Here is a 19,003-nt window from a genome sequence, read left to right on the forward strand (position 1 = left end):
TCTGCAGGGTAAATCCAGGAAGAGAAAAGAGAATTTCTATTTGTGGATAATTTAAACTCAAGGGCTTGTGGCCTTCTTTCATTTTCTATCTCTGAAATCGTTTTGCGTTGAAACATGGAAATGTGCCAAACGTGTTTAATTGAACAATTTTACACATAAATATAATCACAATGGTATTCTCTTTCCAAGAAAAGCCAAATCTCCATCAACTCATCCAAGGTAGCATCATATCTACTGTTAGTCATACCCGCCCTAAAAAATATTAATCTCCTTTCCACAGTACACTCAGATATTAATTTTTTTCATAACCTTCATATTACAAATTAGTGCAAACATGAAATCACAAACAAATCATCGCAAAATGAATACTTGAAACCTTGGTATGGTGCTAAAATAGTCTCATAAGAATTTGCAACTCGTGAAACACAATGCACAAATGAATACAGAGCGATTTGAATCTATAAATGCGTATCTGTGTCCGTGCGTCTGATTTGTAACTTGTATTTCATCATTTGTAAATCAACTTATTATTTTTCAATGGACATATATTTGTAAATCTCCTACTTGGATACTTTTGAGACATCATCATCTGAAATCTGTAGTTATGGCAACAGCTACAGTGTAAAACATGATAAATCCATTTTTATTCTGATAGCTTGAGATGAGAGAGACTCCTTTCAAAATGGCCTAACTTTGGTACGTTATTTTATTTAACCCCCTTATCGACAAGCGTGACATGGTTGGTATCAATGGATTCCTTAGATCGTCTAGTTTCATATGATAACAAGTAGGGCTGCACAATATTAGGAAAATATCTAATTGTGGTTATTTTGATTGATATTGCGATTGCGATATTTATTGAAAAGATTTCTGGTACAGGATATACAATCTATCCCAGACTCTAAAAGACACAAAACAAATTATATATATGTATATATAATACATTACACCTTTTGACAGGTAAAATGCATCCAGCCTATTCTTAAAGGAATTGATAGAAGGGAAATGCACAATTTCTTCTGGAAGGTCATTCCATGATTTTACCGCACGGAGTGTGAAAAAGTTCTGTCTCTTTTCAGACAGGCATGTTCTAGGGTAAAGTTCCCTCGTGTCTCGTACCTATTGTTCCAAAACTGAAAGATAGGCTCAACTGTTACATCATATTCCCTGTACAAGCTTATACACCTGATTCATATCTCCTCTGTATATCCTAAATATGAGAGTCAGTAAACTTAATTTCCTCAGTCTATCTTCATATGACATGTTTTTCATTCCTGGAATTAATTTAGTAGCTCTTCTCTGGACCCTTTCAATTTTTTCTACATATTTTAATTTATATGGACACCAGACGGAGCTTGCATATTCAAAATGAGATCTTACCAGGGATTTGTACAAAGGTAAAAATATATCCTTGCATAAATTTTGAAAAGTTCTTTTTATTATTGCAATCATAGATGTAGCTTTTCTAACTTTTTCAGAAATATGTGTGTGGAATTCAAGTGAACCATCCACCACAACACCTACGTCCCTCTCCTCTTGTACTGGATTAACTACTATATCTGCAACTACATAATTGGCTACAGTGTCATTTTTTTCCCCAATATGTAAATGTTTACCCTTTTCGGGATTCATCTTTAATAGCGACTGGCCACACCTTTTGCCCATGCTACTTAGATCTTCTTGAAGATGGGCTCGGTCTGTGTCACTTGTTATTATTCTGAAAATTTTAGTATCATCCGCAAAAAGGTAAACATCAGACTGTATCATATCTGGCAGATCGTTTATATATATTACAAAGAGAACAGGGCCCAAGACTGATCCCTGTGGGACCCCAGATGTCAACGGCTTCCAGTCTGAGGCAGCACCATTCACTACCACCTGTTGTTTTCGTTTGTACAAAAAATCCTGTATCCAATAAATAACTCTGTTGTCTAAACAATAGGATTTTAACTTTGATAGCAGTCTTTTATGAGGAACCGTGTCAAAGGCATTTTGAAAGTCCAGATATACACAGTCAACTGTCTGTCCTCGCCAACGCTCAGCGCTCACCGGAAAAGTGCTTCTAACAGCCTTCACTGTTCTCCGTCCAGAGCAACGGGATCTGTTGGTCCATTCTTATATACAGTCTATGGGAAATTTACAGCCAGACTGTCATGGCGGCTTGTTCAGAATACGATCTCATATTGTACTAAAATAGTTCACCGAAATGTGTTTCTGAAAACATTTTAAGCGAGAAATAGGCCATGCAGTTGCTGAATCTGTCTTCATTTCAGATTGACAAAGGTCAGTTTAAAAGATTTTCGTCAGATTTTGAGCGGCTCATCCGCTCCCCATTTCCGGGTGAGTCCCGACTGCCCTGTCCCCGACTGAACATGTTGGGTCGGCCAAAATGAAGGCCGACGGCTCCTCGGACGGCCGACGGCACGGGACACACGGAACAGACTCGAGTCACGGACCTCGCCAGACGGCCCGACGCCCGATTATCGGGCTGGTGTGTCTTCTCTATTAGGGATTCTCACCACAGGTCCACGGACTCTGAAGGTGTATTCTCCTGATGACTTCCGCAGTTTTTCCTTTTCTCTCTCAGTCTTTGTCAGATCATTTGCTAGTCTCACGTTTCTGTGCTTGTCCGTTTGGTGCAGCGCAGAGATCTTCCTGAACAGGCTGATCTTTAACTCCATACTTTGCAGAGTAACCAGAACAGGTCTCCCCAGTCTCACCGGTTCATCTGCACCCTCACTCCTGCTGTATTTTCCAAGCCGGGCAACTCTCACGAATGAATCCACGGTTGTGCGGACCCTGCACGTTTTAAATACATCTTTTACGGCGTCTACATCTTTTTGATGTCGCTCTTCCCTCTCATCTCCGTCACTCTCTTTTATTCCAAACAGCACAATGTTCCGTTCTCTTGATTTCCTTTCATCCAGTTCAGTGAGAACTTTGTTAAAGGCAAAATGATTCTCCTTTGGTTCACCGTTTTCCACAACTTCGGCCCAACTCAGCGTACCTTTTTTCTGGTGCTCGTTTAGCTGCTCCCGTATGATTTCGACCACCCTCGTCTCATCGCAACTTTCTCCAACTTAATTTCCATCGCCTGCATTCGTTGCTCAATTTTTTGGATTATAATTTGGCACTTTTCCTCGATCATCTGCTCCATCGCGATTTTCTTTTCCACGCTTTCCTCGCAATATGGGCAAAACCACATTATGCCTGTGTTCTGCAGTATGACATACTCCACTTTGTCTTTTTTTAGACATTTAATGCAGTAATCCTTCTTGTAGCGCTTACACATTAAGGTTTTTGCTTCCAAGTTTCCCACAGGAGTATGGCATAAGTGACACACAATTTCTTTGTCCGCTCGCGGCCTGGTGCCTGCCGCTTGCACCTTGCTGCCATCCGCCAAATTATATGATTCACGATATTGAGGGCATGTTCAGTTTTGTATCACTCATTGAAAACTATATATATATATATATATATATATATATATATATATATATATATATATAAAATTATAAAATGATTTGATGATTGAAGTGTGATTTTTTTTTTTGTAGGATAGGCCTACAATACGATTTGTAGGCCGGGATGTCTCTGCAGCACCACAATACTTTATTTTAGAATGGTTTGACACATATTTTGCCTTTAACAAATATTGCACTAGCTCATATTGCGATTTTGATCAAATTGCGATTAATTGTGCAGCCCTAATAACAAGACTTCAACCCCTGTCCAAGTATTTATACACTTCATGGTGGGCAAATTGAAATTGTAGATTCATATAAATACCTCAGCATTTGGCTTGACAGTAAACTTTTACAAACATTTTAGACTCATGTAGAACATCTAACCAAAAAATTGAGGAGAAAAATTGGTTTTCTGTACAGCAATAAGTTTTGTTTTAAAAATTTTAGTAGGAAAACTCTGGCGCAATCACTCATAATGCCTGTTTTTGGGGGGCTCAGTCCGTACGGAGCTTGGTTGGGAACCAGAGGGTCACTGATTCAAGTCTCCGTACGGACCGTAGTACGGAGGTGGACTGGCTGGAGAGATGTCAACTCACCTCCTGGGCACTGCCAGGGTGCTCTTTAACAACCTTTTTCCCCACAGATAAACAGCAAGGTACCTTGTAAGTTAGTAAGTGCAAATTAAAGTAAGGGGATCTTTGTTAAATGCTGATCTGTGTGTAAAATCTACTGTGGTCCAGATTAAACTGCCGCCTCTAATGCCACCTAGAGGAGAGATAGTGCACTCCATGAGGGAAAACCACCCACTGTATAAAATCAAGCCAAGAAGCAGGTTTACTGAGTAATCTGGATCATTTCGCTGAGGAAAAGCGACAACTACTTCATATGGTGAACATTGACTGAAGTAAAATGACCTGATCCAGGTTCAACTCTGCAGAGTTAAACAAATAACTCAGTAAACCTGTGAGATTTGATTAGTATCACATTCTTTCCAGTGAGTTTTAGGTTAATAAGAAAAATAAATAATGGAGAAATAAATATGTCTTTAGTCACCACCGTGTCACAACTACTACTGTACAACTTACACGTGTTCTTTTACATTTCAACTGACCGCGTTGTTGGAATCAGCTCTTCCTGTCACTGTGTCAAATCACTATGGCTACATTCAGACTGCAGGCAAAAGTGGCCCAAATCACATTTTTTTTGGGGTCAAGTGACCAGGTCAGACTTCTTCAGAAGTAGTGTGAACACTCAAATCTTGCCCAGATTAGATTTTTTTCAAATCAGATTTAGACCACTTCCATATGTGGTCCTGAATCAGACCGAGGTCTGTTTTTTTTTTTCAATGTGACCGCAGTGTGAAAAACCAAGGCCATAACCCCGTAAAAGGCCAAAATAGCCAATTTGGCTCTCTTTCTCTTCATTCTTCTCCTCCTCAGCACCTGCTCATTAATGTTACAGCTGCCATTACACAAACATTTTGAAATAAAAGCGAAAATGCTTACTTCCTCCATAACCTCCCAAATTTTAGTGCAACAGCGTGCTGCGTCTGATGTCATTGTTATTGTTCTTTTGCGCATGCGGGTCATTTCAAAACCGCAAACAGTTCACACTGGAATCTGATATAGGCCACATTTTGAAAGGTAATGTGAACAGCCAAACAAAAAAATCGGATCCGAGCAAAAAATCTGAATTAAGACTTGCGGTGTGAACGTAGCCTATGTAGCAGCATGCTCCATGCCACTTAGAAATACACTCACCGGCCACTTTATTAGGGACACCTTGCTACTACTGGTTTGGACCCCCTTTTGCCTTCAGATCTGCCTTGATTCTTCACGGCATAGATTCAACGAGGTGCTGGAAACATTCCTCGCAGATTTTGGTCCATATTGACATGATAGCATCACACAGTAGTTGCTGCAGATTTGCTGGCTGCCACAGGTGGAAGAAGAAAAGGTCAAAGCTGTCAGTGATGATGATTACATCAAACTCATATGACTTCGTTGGCTGGACAATCTTTGGTTCTTTTAATAGCTAAAATGAGCAGTCACTATAGAAAAGAAGCACAAATCTAAATGCAAGTTGTTTTTAATTTGATATGTACGTTATCACAAACGTTAAACAAAAAGTGGTTGGAGAAAGGAGGGGAAAAGGGTAGAGACCTTTAAAAAAAAATAAACACATTCAACATTGTCACATATTACTCATTCATATTTGTGCAAAGCTCACAGCAGAATCAACAACACACTCCCACATTTCATACACAAATTTCATTTTGTCAAGAGAAAAGAATTAGGTAGGATTTTGTTTTCAACAGTAATAGCGACGTCACTTTTTGGCACAGTGGGCAGCAGACGGACACAGATGGGACAGTCAGTCTCACATCATTTCCCCTGCGTTAATTAGTGGAGTATACAAGTATGCACCGTCGTCCTCTTCATAGATGATTGCCACAGTCTCACCAACTTCTGACACTGCTGCACTCGTCTGTATGTAAGCCTGAGACAACAGGAGGAAAGGAGACAATAAAAAGTGAATGCACGGTTTGACATTTTTACAAAGAAAATATATATATATATATATATATATATATATCTCTCTTAAGTGTTCAATCCCTACACATAATCATCTCTGGCTGAGATAAGTGTTTTTGTAAGTTGCACAGTAGAGTTAATGGAGAATTCTATATCTCCCAGTGAAATATTAGAATACACCAACAGCAATTGGAAGCTTTATTTTAAAATGAACCTGGGCCACGTTGAGTGCCGATAAAACACAGCAACACGTTTTTTTTAAACTGAAGCGGGGGTGAACACCCTGTTGTGTGTGCAAGCGCTCTGCCTTTTTTATTACCACGAGTTTACAGACACATCTCTGATGATTGGGTATCCCCTGTGACACAGCCAAAAAACGAGAGACACACCCACCAAACGAGAGAAAACATATCTCAAAGCCGTTTCACACCGTTCCAAGGAAATATAAAAACCGCTGCACACCGTTTTGAGATTGAATGTGCCCCTGGACTTTAGGGATAGACCGATTATCAGCCCTGGCCGATTATCGGGCCGTTTTTTTTGGCACTTTGCAGATTATCTGTATCAGCGTTTTTATTGCCGATATCGATATATCTAATTAATTAAAAAGTGCGCTACTTTGGCCCCGCTACAGCTCTGTGTCTGTCCCTCTGCTTCGGTTTCACTCACCACTGAGTCTGACTTAATGTCCCGCCCACAACACTGTCTGACTCTCTTTTACTGTGTATTATTTTGAAAGTTTCTAATTTATTAAATAATTGATTAAAGCATTTAAACAGTTTTGTGTTGGAGTTTGTAACATTCCAAAATCTCAATTTTGACTTAAAGATTTTCATTTTCACTGTAAATGCATATCGGTTTCATTAACTCCTAATGGGGTCAGCCCTATGTTCCCACAGCCCTATGGTCCCACAGCCCTATGGTCCCACAGCCCAAACATCCCACAGCCCTATGGTCCCACAGCCCAATGGTCCCACAGCCCAAACATCCCACAGCCCTATGGTCCCACAGCCCAATGGTCCCACAGCCCAAACATCCCACAGCCCAATGGTTCCACAGCCCAAACGTCCCACAGCCCAATGGTCCCACAGCCCAAACATCCCACAGCCCAAACATCCCACATTTCTAAGATTTTTCCATCTGTAGTCCATTGCTACTGGATAATAGGTTGGGTGTAATTGGCTACCAAATCGGGAGAAAGGGGGATAAAATCTGATGCAAATTTATGAAAAAGTAAATGTGGGAACATAGGGCCTAATTTTGGAAAAAAAATCTTAGAAATGTGGGAACATAAGGCGGTGGGAACATAGGCACGCTCCCCTACTAATAATCGGTATCGGCCTTGAAAAAAACTGTATCGGTCGATCCCTACTGGACTTATTTCATGCAAATGCATTGAGCTCTTCACCCTCTCGAGCAGCTGTAGTCGCTCTTCGTTCAGCAGGTTGTTTTGCCTCAGCTGGCTGACCGTGTTCTCCAGGCCCAGAAGCTTCTCCAGGTGTCGGCGGTGTCGCTGCTGCAGCACTTTCACCTTCTTCTGCAGCTCGGCCACGATCGCCTCCAGCTGCTCCTTACTCAGACTGTTCTTATGGTAGCTGCTCGTGTAAAGAATGGAAAGAGATTGTGAAAGCTGGAATGCAGAAATGGAATAGAGGAAAGAAAAGCATGGCTACTGAAGTGCTCTTTAGTAGTAATTTAAATGGTCTAATGTGGATATTTAGTTATTGATGTGTTTGCTATATTTTTTATTAAGTTGGCAGTGACGGAGCTCTGATCCCATTTCCAATAGGGCTGTGCAATTAATTGAATTTTTACTCGCGATAAAGATTTTGGTTTCCTAACGTCGAGTAATCGAGAAAAATTATAATTTTGCACATTATGTTTTGCAAGTAAACTCTTATTTTGTCTTGTATTCTGAAAAAAAAAAAAAGTTCCAACGGAAAAAGTATGAAGGGAAACTTCACAGTTCAAGGTGTTTTCACTGTTGAATAAAACAATTCAATAAGTGCAACATCTTTCCAAAGGTCAATGATTCATCGTGTTGAATAATCGGCATTTTCAATATTGACCAAAATAATCGCGATTCTGATTTTTTTTTACATAATCAAGCAGCCCTAATTTCTAACTTTTTAACCCTGTGGCCTTCACTGGAAAATACAGACATGTCCACGAAACTGAGAGTCAGCACTCACCAGTGCTCCTCCAGCTGGGGATCCTGTCGCTCTATGTCATCGTCCTCTGACTTGCCGTCGTCTCCCTCATCTGTGTCCAGTCTTTCCACGGTGAGGACCAGGGACGTGGGGGACGGCGACACGTGTTTGGACACTATGGGCACAGTAGACGTGATGGGCTTGGAGCTCAGAGCGGACGACAGCACTGTATCCGGGGTGAAGTTGAACTGGGTCGAGGTTTCACTGGGGAAAACGTTTGGTATCGTCTCGAAGTAGGCGAGGACTTGAGTTTCATGGCCTCCGTGGACGTCCGAGAACTCCTCGGTGATACAGGTCACATCCTCGACACCGAGAGTCGCCGCCGCCGCCTCACCTGTACAGCCGAATGTGGAGTCGTTCATGACCAGGCCGTGGCCCTGAGTTAGAATGGCAGCAGTGATTCCATTCAACAGCTCCTCTTGCCCCTCACCAGCACAGCATTCAGACATCACCACCACCTCTCCACTGTTACTGAGATCATTTACTGTCTGGAATAACGTTAAAGGGATGTTTGCCCGCGTTTCGAATCGATCCACTGATGCCAGCGGGTTCAGATCAGGTTCTCCAACATCACTGGACTCCACCAGGCTGGTCTCTCCCTGCTGCGATGGGTCGACAGTGATCTCATACAGGTGTACCGTGTGCAAAGCACCTTCCATCTCTACGGCGTCGACAGCCGTAGGCCTGTCACCTGACACTATGCTTTGATTACTGTTAACTCGAAGCTGTTTTGGCTTTGTCTCACTATGCTCCGGGGCTTTCCGTTTCTAGAAAGAAGCAGCAGTGTGTGTGTTTATTAAAAGCAACATGACAGTTTCACTTAGAGCAAAGGTAGTGTTGCAATCATAACTCTTTTCTACTGATACCGACTCTGGCCAAAGCATGGCAAGTCTTTGTATATTGCAAATAATCAATTGAGTCAATACATGTGTACAGACTGTTTGTGCCAAGTGAAAACAACCATACATGTTGTGTGTGTGTGTGTGTATGTATGTATGTATGTATGTATGTATGTATGTATGTATATGTATGTATATGTATATATATATATATATATATATATATATATATATATATATATATATATATATATATATATATATATATATATATATATATATATATATATACACACACACACACACACACAGTATATATACACAGTATATTTATTTATCTACTAGGGGTGTCACGATTCTGACTTGCGATTTTAAGGTCACGATTCGATTCAATTTTAGATTTACATTTTTTTTTCAACACGGACGGCAAAGCCATAATAAGAGCCACTGAATGGAAGGAGGGTATTTTCAGAAGGGTCCCATTAAAGCCCACATGCTTTACCTGCGTCGTTTGTTTACATAGCTCACTCCCAGGGAAGGCAAGTCAAACTGGTGACTTCAGGGAAGCAGGAGGATTTACCAGTTCTGTTGTTTTTCCGTCATCTCGGACTCCGGCAGTGGCCATGGTGTCTGGAAAAGTGCAGCTGCAGCAGGCTACTGGTAAGCCAACGTTACCCTGTGTCTTAAGCTGCATTCTACCAGCCAGCCAGCTACGCTGTGTGGTGTTGTTTTTACTTTAGACGCGCGCAAGTAGGCGGGGGTGAAAGAAAAAATTACTGGGGGTAATCGCCGATCCTGCTTTTGATTTCAATAGTCAAAATTGAAAGCTCATTTTGATCGATTTTCGTTTTAAAATCAAAATCGTGACACCCATGATGTATTGTACTACATTACATTATATAACACAACAATCTTCACACATATAGGCATGAGAGGAAGAATGAAACAACCCCAAAGTTTCTTTCGGTTTTACCTCGGCCTCCTTGAAGACTGTGGGCACAGCATCGCTCTCAAGGTAACGGATCCCCCATCGCACCTTGAAGCAAGAAGGTGCAAAATGTTCGTGGCAAATATACTGGTGTCGAGAGGGAGTCCAGTTCTCACGTCTCATGTTCCTCAGCCACTGCTGCAGCCGGACCGGGTCCTGCAGAGGGAACCTAGAACACAATAAAGACTACAGATGTGAGACACTGGTCACACTTGGGCCTCCTTCAAGTGAAATATTTTCAAATGTTTAGAATCAAATTAGAAAAAAGGAAAATGCACCCTTAGACCGAATTTACACTGCGCTTGTTCCAATGATTTGACAATTAAGTCTATAAACATGAAAAACTGCCTCCCAAAGCCGGAAATCAGAGCGTCAGAACTGATCGGGTAACTGACTGACTCTGTGGACTCGGCACATTTTGCCGTGTGCCATTACACCATGTTCAGTATAATGCAACCCAAGTACATTATGTGATTACATTCATATTGAGAAGTTTCTAATATTAGAACTCTGAAATGATACTGTCGTATAAACCAAAGACACAATAGTAGCAGTTACTGCAAAGCTTGTTGCTTTATATTGTAGACAGGTTTCTGTTAATTAGCTCAAATGTGTTTATCAGTGTTTTAAGCCCCCAACGTCTCTGGCACTAGGATTAGGCAATGGTTATAGTTAGGGTTTGGGTTAAGGTTAGGCTTAGGTGCCTTGAAGTCAACGCTGCCTGGAAGGAGACTTTGGGGGCTTAAAACACCATCGAGCTTCAAATGTGGGGTTCCCAGTTTTTTGTATTTAAGAAAACATTCCCAGTAAAATCATCATGAGTGGTGTCATACTGTCAGTTTTAGTGAATGGAACTAAGTACATTTACTCTCAAGTACTATACTGGGTATTTCGTTTAATGCAACTTTATACTTCTTCTCCACTACATTTTGGGGGGACTATTGTACATTTTACTTCAAGATCAAGATTAACTTTATTGTCCCACATCGTGGGAAATTTGTCTTGGGCACTTAACCCAGGCTGCAGTCATAGTAAAGACAAACACAGACAGCATGTACAAACAACAAATACTGTATAATACCATACCACAGAACGTACTGTGGTCCTGATGGTGTATAAAACCCAACAGGGTGTTATGCAATGCATTAGTTAAACATTACTCAAAATAAATAAATTAAATTTAAAAAAGAGAGATCACAAGTATAACAATTACAAATCTCCATCTATTTAGGAGCTTAATAGACACTGGAATAAATGAGCTTTTGAAATGGTTAAGTCTGCAGCGAAGAACTCTAAACCTCCTACCGGATGGCAGCAGCTCATATTCTGCGTGCAGAACGTGAGACGTGTCGCTAACAATTCTATTTGCTTGTCGGAAAGAAGCCTGTTCATAAATACTCTGCATGGTTAAGTGCTCTTTAACACCAATGATCGTGACAGTTTAGTTTTCAACTGCACAGGGAGGTTGCCAAACCAAGCTGTAATACCGTACCTGACCAGGCTCTCCAGGACTGCTTGATAAAATATCACCATCATTTTTTTTAATCGACGCCACGAATTCGCAAACAACGTAAGAAATGCAACCGTTGCTGCAGTCTGCAGCAGAGACTGTCGACATGTGTGTGCTCCAGGTTAGTGACTCGTCAATATAAACACCAAGATATTTGTATGAGTGGGCCCTGAGTGATGGTTTGGTTGTGGATGACCACAGGCCTGTGGTCACCGACTCCTCGAGGGTCAAACACCATCTCTTCAGTCTTGGAAACGTTTAGAACAAGGTTGGTTATCGTCGCACCAATTCAAGTCTTTCACTACATTTATTTGACACTTGTTACTTTTTACATTATTAAAACCCCTGCATAATATGTTTATATGATATGATGCAGTACTATACTAACCTACCCATAAGTATACATGATTGGCCCCACATTGAAGAACATTAACATGGTCTTATATATTAGTGATAAAAACTAACTGCCATAGTACTTTAAAAATCAATCATAATAGGTAGTTTTTGCTACTTTAACTTCAACATTTTGATTTCAGGACTTTTATATTTATATATTATATATTGACTTGTAATGGAACATTTTTTGGACTATCGTATTTATACTTTTACTTAAGTTAAGTGAATCAGCTCCAGGTCTCCAGTCAGTCTTCCAGTATCGCTCAAATCACCTAAAAATAAAACTAAACAGGCAGCCAATTTCCATTTCCAAAATGAATGTGGAATATATCTTAAGGGGGGATTTTTCTGTCAATAACAGTCAGTCAACACTGCGGACAGGCTTACAGTCTCTAATCACAATTCAATCAGCACTCAAAGGAGTATCTCAAAGGTCAGCAGGTCATCAAAAAAGGCGATTATTTAAATATTTAATAACTTTAGTGATTAATTTCCACTCAGCAATTGCCGTTGTGAACGACTGAGTCATCGCATAGGAACACGTCTCTTAAAGTTAGAGAGGACGCTTCTACCAGCACCACAGCTAACGTTAACATAAATTTACTGACAGCTAAAAGACGGTTAAACACAACCAGCTTACTTGTAGAAGCTCTTCCTGTCGTTGCCGTTTCCGGAGTCATTCTTACAGTTTGGGACCGAACAATATTTTGGCATCGCAGGTCGGTGTAGGTGTTGTTGAAGGTTGGTTATCTTCGTGTCCAACTGGGTTCACACAACAAGGTGAAACTCGTGCTGCTGTGTTGTCAACTCGTGGCGCTTAGTTGACGAAGGACGATCAGCTGTTCAGAGTCGTGACGTCAAATAAATGCGACTTTCGCCCTGAAAAGGAAGCATAAATAGACAGTAAAATGAATGAACAAAATAAACATCATTGTCCATCTCATTGCCTTCAAAACAAATAAAAAATACCTTTATCCTTAAATGGAATTGATTGCCCAGTGTTCCGTCTTATAAGATGTTGAACATCAACCCAAAATGTTTTAGTATACATACAAATGACAGATTGTTTCTTCTTCTAGTTCACAGAAAGTACAAGAATATTCAATATCAAGTTTGAATCTCTTTAATGTCCTTTTTGCCAGTTCATTTCTCCATAGATTGAAGCCCAAAAGAATCTTCCTGAGGGCAGAGTTACCTCTTGTATACAATTCCTGATGTGTTTATTTGAACATTTACTTCCCACGGAGACCATGGATGTATTAAGAGAACACATTTGCATACCCGCATACCTCGAAAATACAACAAATCAGCGGGAGAGACGTCACTCGACCGAGCCCCCTCAGTTTTCATTTTTAAAGTTGTCTGATATTTTTATTTATTTTTTGGTGTTAAGGTGGACTACGTGGAGTTTTAGAACTGTAACTTACTTTTTCAGACTGATTGAATTTTTTTAAGGATCAATTTTGGAGATTTGACAACATAGACATAGCAAGGCTTTTATTTAATATGTATTTCATATTTTATTTATAAACGCTAAACTATATATGAGGGCTGACCAATAGGCCTACTCAGCTGAATTCACATAATAGCCTAATACACAAGAATCTCTTTTTACATTCTTATTTTTATTAGCAACAGTCCAGACATTATAGATTGACATTTACATTGCAATTACCTTTATTTCAATTAATTTCCAGGTCTGTATGTCTACCTGATAAAAAATATTGTAAACTTTTGTTAGATAGATAGATAGATTGATTATTGATCCCAAAAATGGGAAATTACAGTTACAGCAGCAAAATATCAAACACACAGCACACATACAGAATATACATGAAATAATAGGATACAATACAATATGTTGCTTGTTGAGGCTCTCCTATTAACTTGTCCTCCTGAGAACTGTCAAATGATAAATGAAAATAGTTTTCTATGGGACAGAATGCCATATACGTTCACATTTAGTAACATTACAATAGCCTAATCACTATAACTATTTGACATTCCTCATTAATTTACATATGAAATTAATTAAAATAAAGGAAAATGTCATACTGACAACTTCTTTTTATCGTTGTGCTTATTATGACGTATATTAGGACACAACTGAGGACTACTGAGTCACATGTGATAGAAAAAGTACAGAAGATAAGTGACAAAGACAACACTGATAACTGATCCCAACTTCTTATAAGCATCCCAAATTTCCAGATTACTTCACTATTGTAGTCACTTCACTATGGCTCTTAATAAAGGATGTTTATGGTTAAGTTTGTAACAGATTACATTTGTTTTGCATCTGAAAGATCCTATGTGCTTTTTTCCTGTACATTTCTCATGCTTTATGTACTGAAACATCAGTACATGTACATATCTTTACTGAGAACAGAGCTCCATTTTGTGTTCAAATCACACACAGTGCAGCCTGATGGCCATGTGAAAATGATGCAAATGTAATCAGATCAACTTCCCCACAAGGTGTTGATAAAGCTTAAATTGTTCTTAAATTGTCCTTGAAGAGCTAATGATGCAGTTATTATTAGTGTAATTTATTACATGAAAAGCAGATGTGTGTTCTGGAAGGAAGGGTGTAATTCTCATTTCAACTTTGAAGAAGAAACATCTATGGAGCTACTCTGGTGAGGATGGTGCTCCCTATGAATAATAATACACTATGACATTTTTGTCCACTTATATTTTGACCTCAACTGTATATCGAGAAAGAGGCGTGTTAATTGTAATTATAGCGATGAAATGATTCAAAGACTGATTAAAATACACGATTGAATACATTTTAGTTTATGTTTTTTTGTTTTGTTTATGTGGTAAAAGTTGGAGCTTACAAACTCATACGAGAACTGGAAGTTTTTTTGTTTGTCTGTTGTTTAGAGACACAACTTCTCAGTTCTTAGAGTTAATTTGCATTCATTCAGCATTCATTTGAATGAAACCAAACATTTATGCACCTGCCTTTTATTTTCACCTTTTTAATTCATTTTTTTATCACTACTGTGCAAATCCTTTAAGCTTTTTGTTTTACTCTTCCTCTGTCCCTTCTGTGTGTGTGCGTGTGTGTGTGTGTGTGTGTGTGTGTGTGTGTGTGTGTGTGTGTGTGTGTGTATATATATATATATATATATATATATATATATATATATATATATATATATATATATATATATATATATATAAAATACTGCATATACTGTATCCACTATATAAAATTCTTTGGTGCCTTTAACTTTTATTATCAGCACAGCTGACGCGACGGTGCAGGGATACCCTCTGCTCGAAGGAGCTTCTCTGTGTGTGTCAGGGCGCTGTCCTGGAAGAGCAGCTCCTGTGGAGGTTGAGGGAAGACCGTCTTTTTCTCCCGACAGCAACGGGCCTCTTTAGTCGCCATCAGTACGGCCTGTTGACGGTGTGCAGCGGCCTCTGGGTTGACGCAGATGCGGATTACTGGGGTTGCCATCTTCACTTATAGATACTGAAATACACTTAGACACAGTAACAGCACAACATTATTATTTTTATTTTAACATTATTTTATATTATGCATTCAGTTTCTAATATAACAATGCATGTTAGTGTACAAAAGGTCATTGATACCCTTTTATCACACTGCAGGGAGGAAGTGTCAGAGCAGGATGACAACTGCTCAACCCTGATTACAGCTCTTCAGATGAAGATGACTTTGAGGTAGAGCGAATATAACTTCTGAAGTTGACATTTTATACACTTGTCAGCCCATTTCCCTCTGGCAAAGTTTGTATGCCATCTTTACGCTCAAAATCAGTTAAAAATCCTTTGCCCCAAAAGTTGCCAGTAAAACATGTCTATCTGACAATTTCTATTTGATGAAATGCATTCCTGAGATGGCACATGCTGTTACAGCATGAACAGAAACATGAATTAGGTTAGTAATATGTAAAAAGTTAATGTTTTTGTGACAGCAACAATAAGAATAATTACAGCAACAATAACTTTACTCTACAACATGATTTTTCAACCAGTAGTCATGGAATTTAATGACAACTAGGCTGACTACAGCTTTGTCTGTCATGACAGTACTATAATGAGGGATTCTTTCACTCTGGTGACTGTCTTTACAGCCATCTGAAGGCAGCATTTATTTGGAGAGGGAGAGGGGAAGACGTCCTGGGCCACTATCCAAGTTTAGTAAATAGTGTTGTGACAGCAACAACAACTTTATTCTACAACATGATTTTTACGCCAGTGGTTATGGCATTAATGAAAACTATGCAGACTATGCTTTGTCTGTCATGAGAAGTTAGCTAGTAACGTTAATGTTACTGTAACGGTAATGAATGAAATCTGAAGGTAGGCTATCTGAGGAAGGTTGCCCCGGTCTACTGTAACGTTATTCGATAGAAATATTGTCGTAACGTTAGTGTTTAACAAATACAATAACCTAATTTAAAAGGCCGTTTAAAATTAGGCTAGGCTAGTAGTAACGTTAACGTAGGTCGAGGACGGAGATTTGACCGAGACACTGACATTTAGCTAACTAATTAACGTTAGCAGTAATGTTAAGGTAACCGGCGTAACAATATTCCGTAGTGGATACACAACAAATAAAATTGAATGTATTATTTAAAATGACTCAGCTGAGAATATTTTAATGAATGATTAGCGGTAACTTTAACGTTAACGTTACCTGTCAACGGGACTTTTAGTTAACTTATAGCTAGCTAGCTTTAGTTGATACCATTAGCTAGCTAGCTTTCCCAAACTATCAAAAAAATCAACTGGGCAGTACAAACAGTGAGTGTAATGAAGAATTAATTATTTCAGGCTTAGTAAAAATATAAGCAGTGAGTGTTATAAAGAATTATTTCATTCAGATTTATCAGAAATATTGTAGGCTACGATCACCGGAGACCTCCGTTGACCGCAGCGGCAGGTTCAACTTTGAATGTCGGCGTGTGATTGGTAGTCTGCGGTCGGCGAATCCTACGTTTCCAATTGGTAGTCTACAGTTAAACGGAGCGATTTAATTGGGGGAGTCCACGGTCAGTCGACGAATCAGAACGCGTAACTGAACGTAGACTTTGCACAACGGTAGACTCAACATCTGCTTTTATTTAAAAACAAAACAAAACAACAGAACACAGAGTTCCAGTCCTTTTCCACACAACCCTTTGGCAAGGTAAGTCGCACTTTACAGCAGAGCTAAACTTTACTTTTACTAAACTTTTAGAACTACTTTTTTACTCAACTCTTTCTGTTTAGCAGAGCCGTATTGTGTTGGGAAAGGAGTACATTTACTTTCCTCGCATGTTTCTGTCAAATAAATATCTTTTTTTATCAGTTATATTCCAGCTATCAGATGTGCTGTCTGTGATCAGGATATGCAAATGCACTTTGTCTCTTGCACAAAACAATTTTAATTATTAAATGTTGCATTACCTGTTGCCTAAATTGCATGTGCACAAAGTTGACTGCATGTGTAGTGTTTCCTTGCCCTCGAGGACACTTTAAATTGACTAAGAAGTTTGCAGTCCCAGCACTTGTGACATTTTGTGACTAAATACGTCCTGTTTTAAAATGATCTGTGGGTTGTTGATCTAAAACAAAACTGTCTTGTTGTGTTACAGTGAAGGTGTCTTTTGAGCTAGTCGTAGAACTTTCATTGTAGTGTTTTTATTATTTTTATTATTCTGACTAATAGTAGAAATATTGTATAATATTATCATTCAAACTGTAGCCCTCCTCTCCTCTCCTCTATGGGCCGCTACTGCTATATATATATATATATATATATATATATATATATATATATATATATATATAATATATATATATATATATATATATATATATATATATATATATATATAATAATCAAATAATAACAATAATTTGTCTTGTTATTTTTCAAAAAGTTATTTTTATTCGCGATCATATGGAGAAAAACGACACTACCCACAATCCGAAGCGTTACAACGACGTCATTGTTTGGTCCAAGTCGCTGTTGCCATGGAAATGTTTACAGTACCGTGTACCTGTGGACGGCGAGAGCGAGCAACTACAATAGAAGTCTATGATAGTTTCAAAATCATTTTTTTTAGCGCCGAATCCATTATCACTGACCACCACCACCACGATAAAAGACAATGAATCGCGGCACGAAACAACCAAAGGGGGGAGCCGAGAAAAGAGAGAGAAAACAAAGATGGCACGGTTGGCTTCCAGTGAAAAATATGCTAAATTAAGTGATTTATTTTCCAAACAAAAAGAGTGTGTTGCTTCAGCTAATATTAACGTTAGCAGCTGTATATTTTGGTGAAACTGTTGTAATTTGAACTATGGCCGTGCATTGCTCTTTCCGTGTTTTGGTGGAGCTGTTGTATGATGTAGCTAGCTAGCTACTGTGCTTTAACGTCGAGCCGGTGTATTTGTGCTGGATGTGCCTTTAGTGGAGCGGATCATGTCGTAGCACCGCCACCTAGTGGTCTGCAGATGCTTTAAGATGTTTAACTGTTGTCGGCACATTTTTGCTTTTTATGTTGTTTTTTTTTGTATGTTTTATGACATTTGTGTAACGTTGGTGCATAGAAATATAATGGCATGAAACTAATTTGACTTTTGATTGATTTTACCATGGCAATGGTACACCTTTCTGCTACGTTGATTTTTTTTTATTTTTATTTCTATGGGTTGGTGTGGTTTGATAATAGGGTCTGTGTGTTTCAAATGCCAGGGCCGTTTTTTGATCCGTCGTCCGTCACTGCTGTAGCCTGCTAGCTGCAGCTATAGTATGTCAATGGATATATGTACTGTATATGTGTCTGACATACATTCATACTTGATTGATTTATTTGAAAGTACATTATACTGTAGTCTGAAGTCTATATAGTATAGGTATAATTATTATTATTATTCTGATGTTTGTGGCAGACCTTTTGCATTTTGTTTAATCAAGCAGAGTGCAATAATGATGTGTGACCAGATACATATTTCTCAGTTTATTTAAGTTCAGTTAGAAGGTTTAGTTAAAGCCCATGTTGCAGGGTTTATTTTCTAATGAATTTGTGC

The 19,003-nt window shown here is 39.0% G+C and overlaps 1 protein-coding gene and 1 long non-coding RNA gene across 2 annotated transcripts; both read right to left on the reverse strand.

The window, feature by feature from the left end:
* Window positions 1–121: 121 nt before the first annotated feature.
* Window positions 122–839, reverse strand: LOC118495078. The gene is made up of 2 exons (XR_004897393.1): window positions 445–839; window positions 122–376 (listed from the first exon to the last, which is right to left on the reverse strand). It is a non-coding gene; the product is annotated as an uncharacterized LOC118495078 (long non-coding RNA).
* Window positions 840–5,537: 4,698 nt separating this feature from the next.
* On the reverse strand, window positions 5,538–12,841 carry LOC116039918 (THAP domain-containing protein 5-like). The gene is made up of 5 exons (XM_031285092.2): window positions 12,585–12,841; window positions 10,024–10,207; window positions 8,194–8,978; window positions 7,410–7,596; window positions 5,538–5,966 (listed from the first exon to the last, which is right to left on the reverse strand). The coding sequence occupies exons 1-5, from the start codon at window positions 12,656–12,658 to the stop codon at window positions 5,847–5,849; spliced, it is 1,350 nt and encodes a 449-aa protein (XP_031140952.1). The 5' UTR covers window positions 12,659–12,841; the 3' UTR covers window positions 5,538–5,846.
* Between the last annotated feature and the right edge of the window lie 6,162 nt (window positions 12,842–19,003).

The sequence above is a fragment of the Sander lucioperca genome, chromosome 5, assembly GCF_008315115.2.
Source record: "Sander lucioperca isolate FBNREF2018 chromosome 5, SLUC_FBN_1.2, whole genome shotgun sequence".
NCBI lineage: Eukaryota > Metazoa > Chordata > Actinopteri > Perciformes > Percidae > Sander > Sander lucioperca.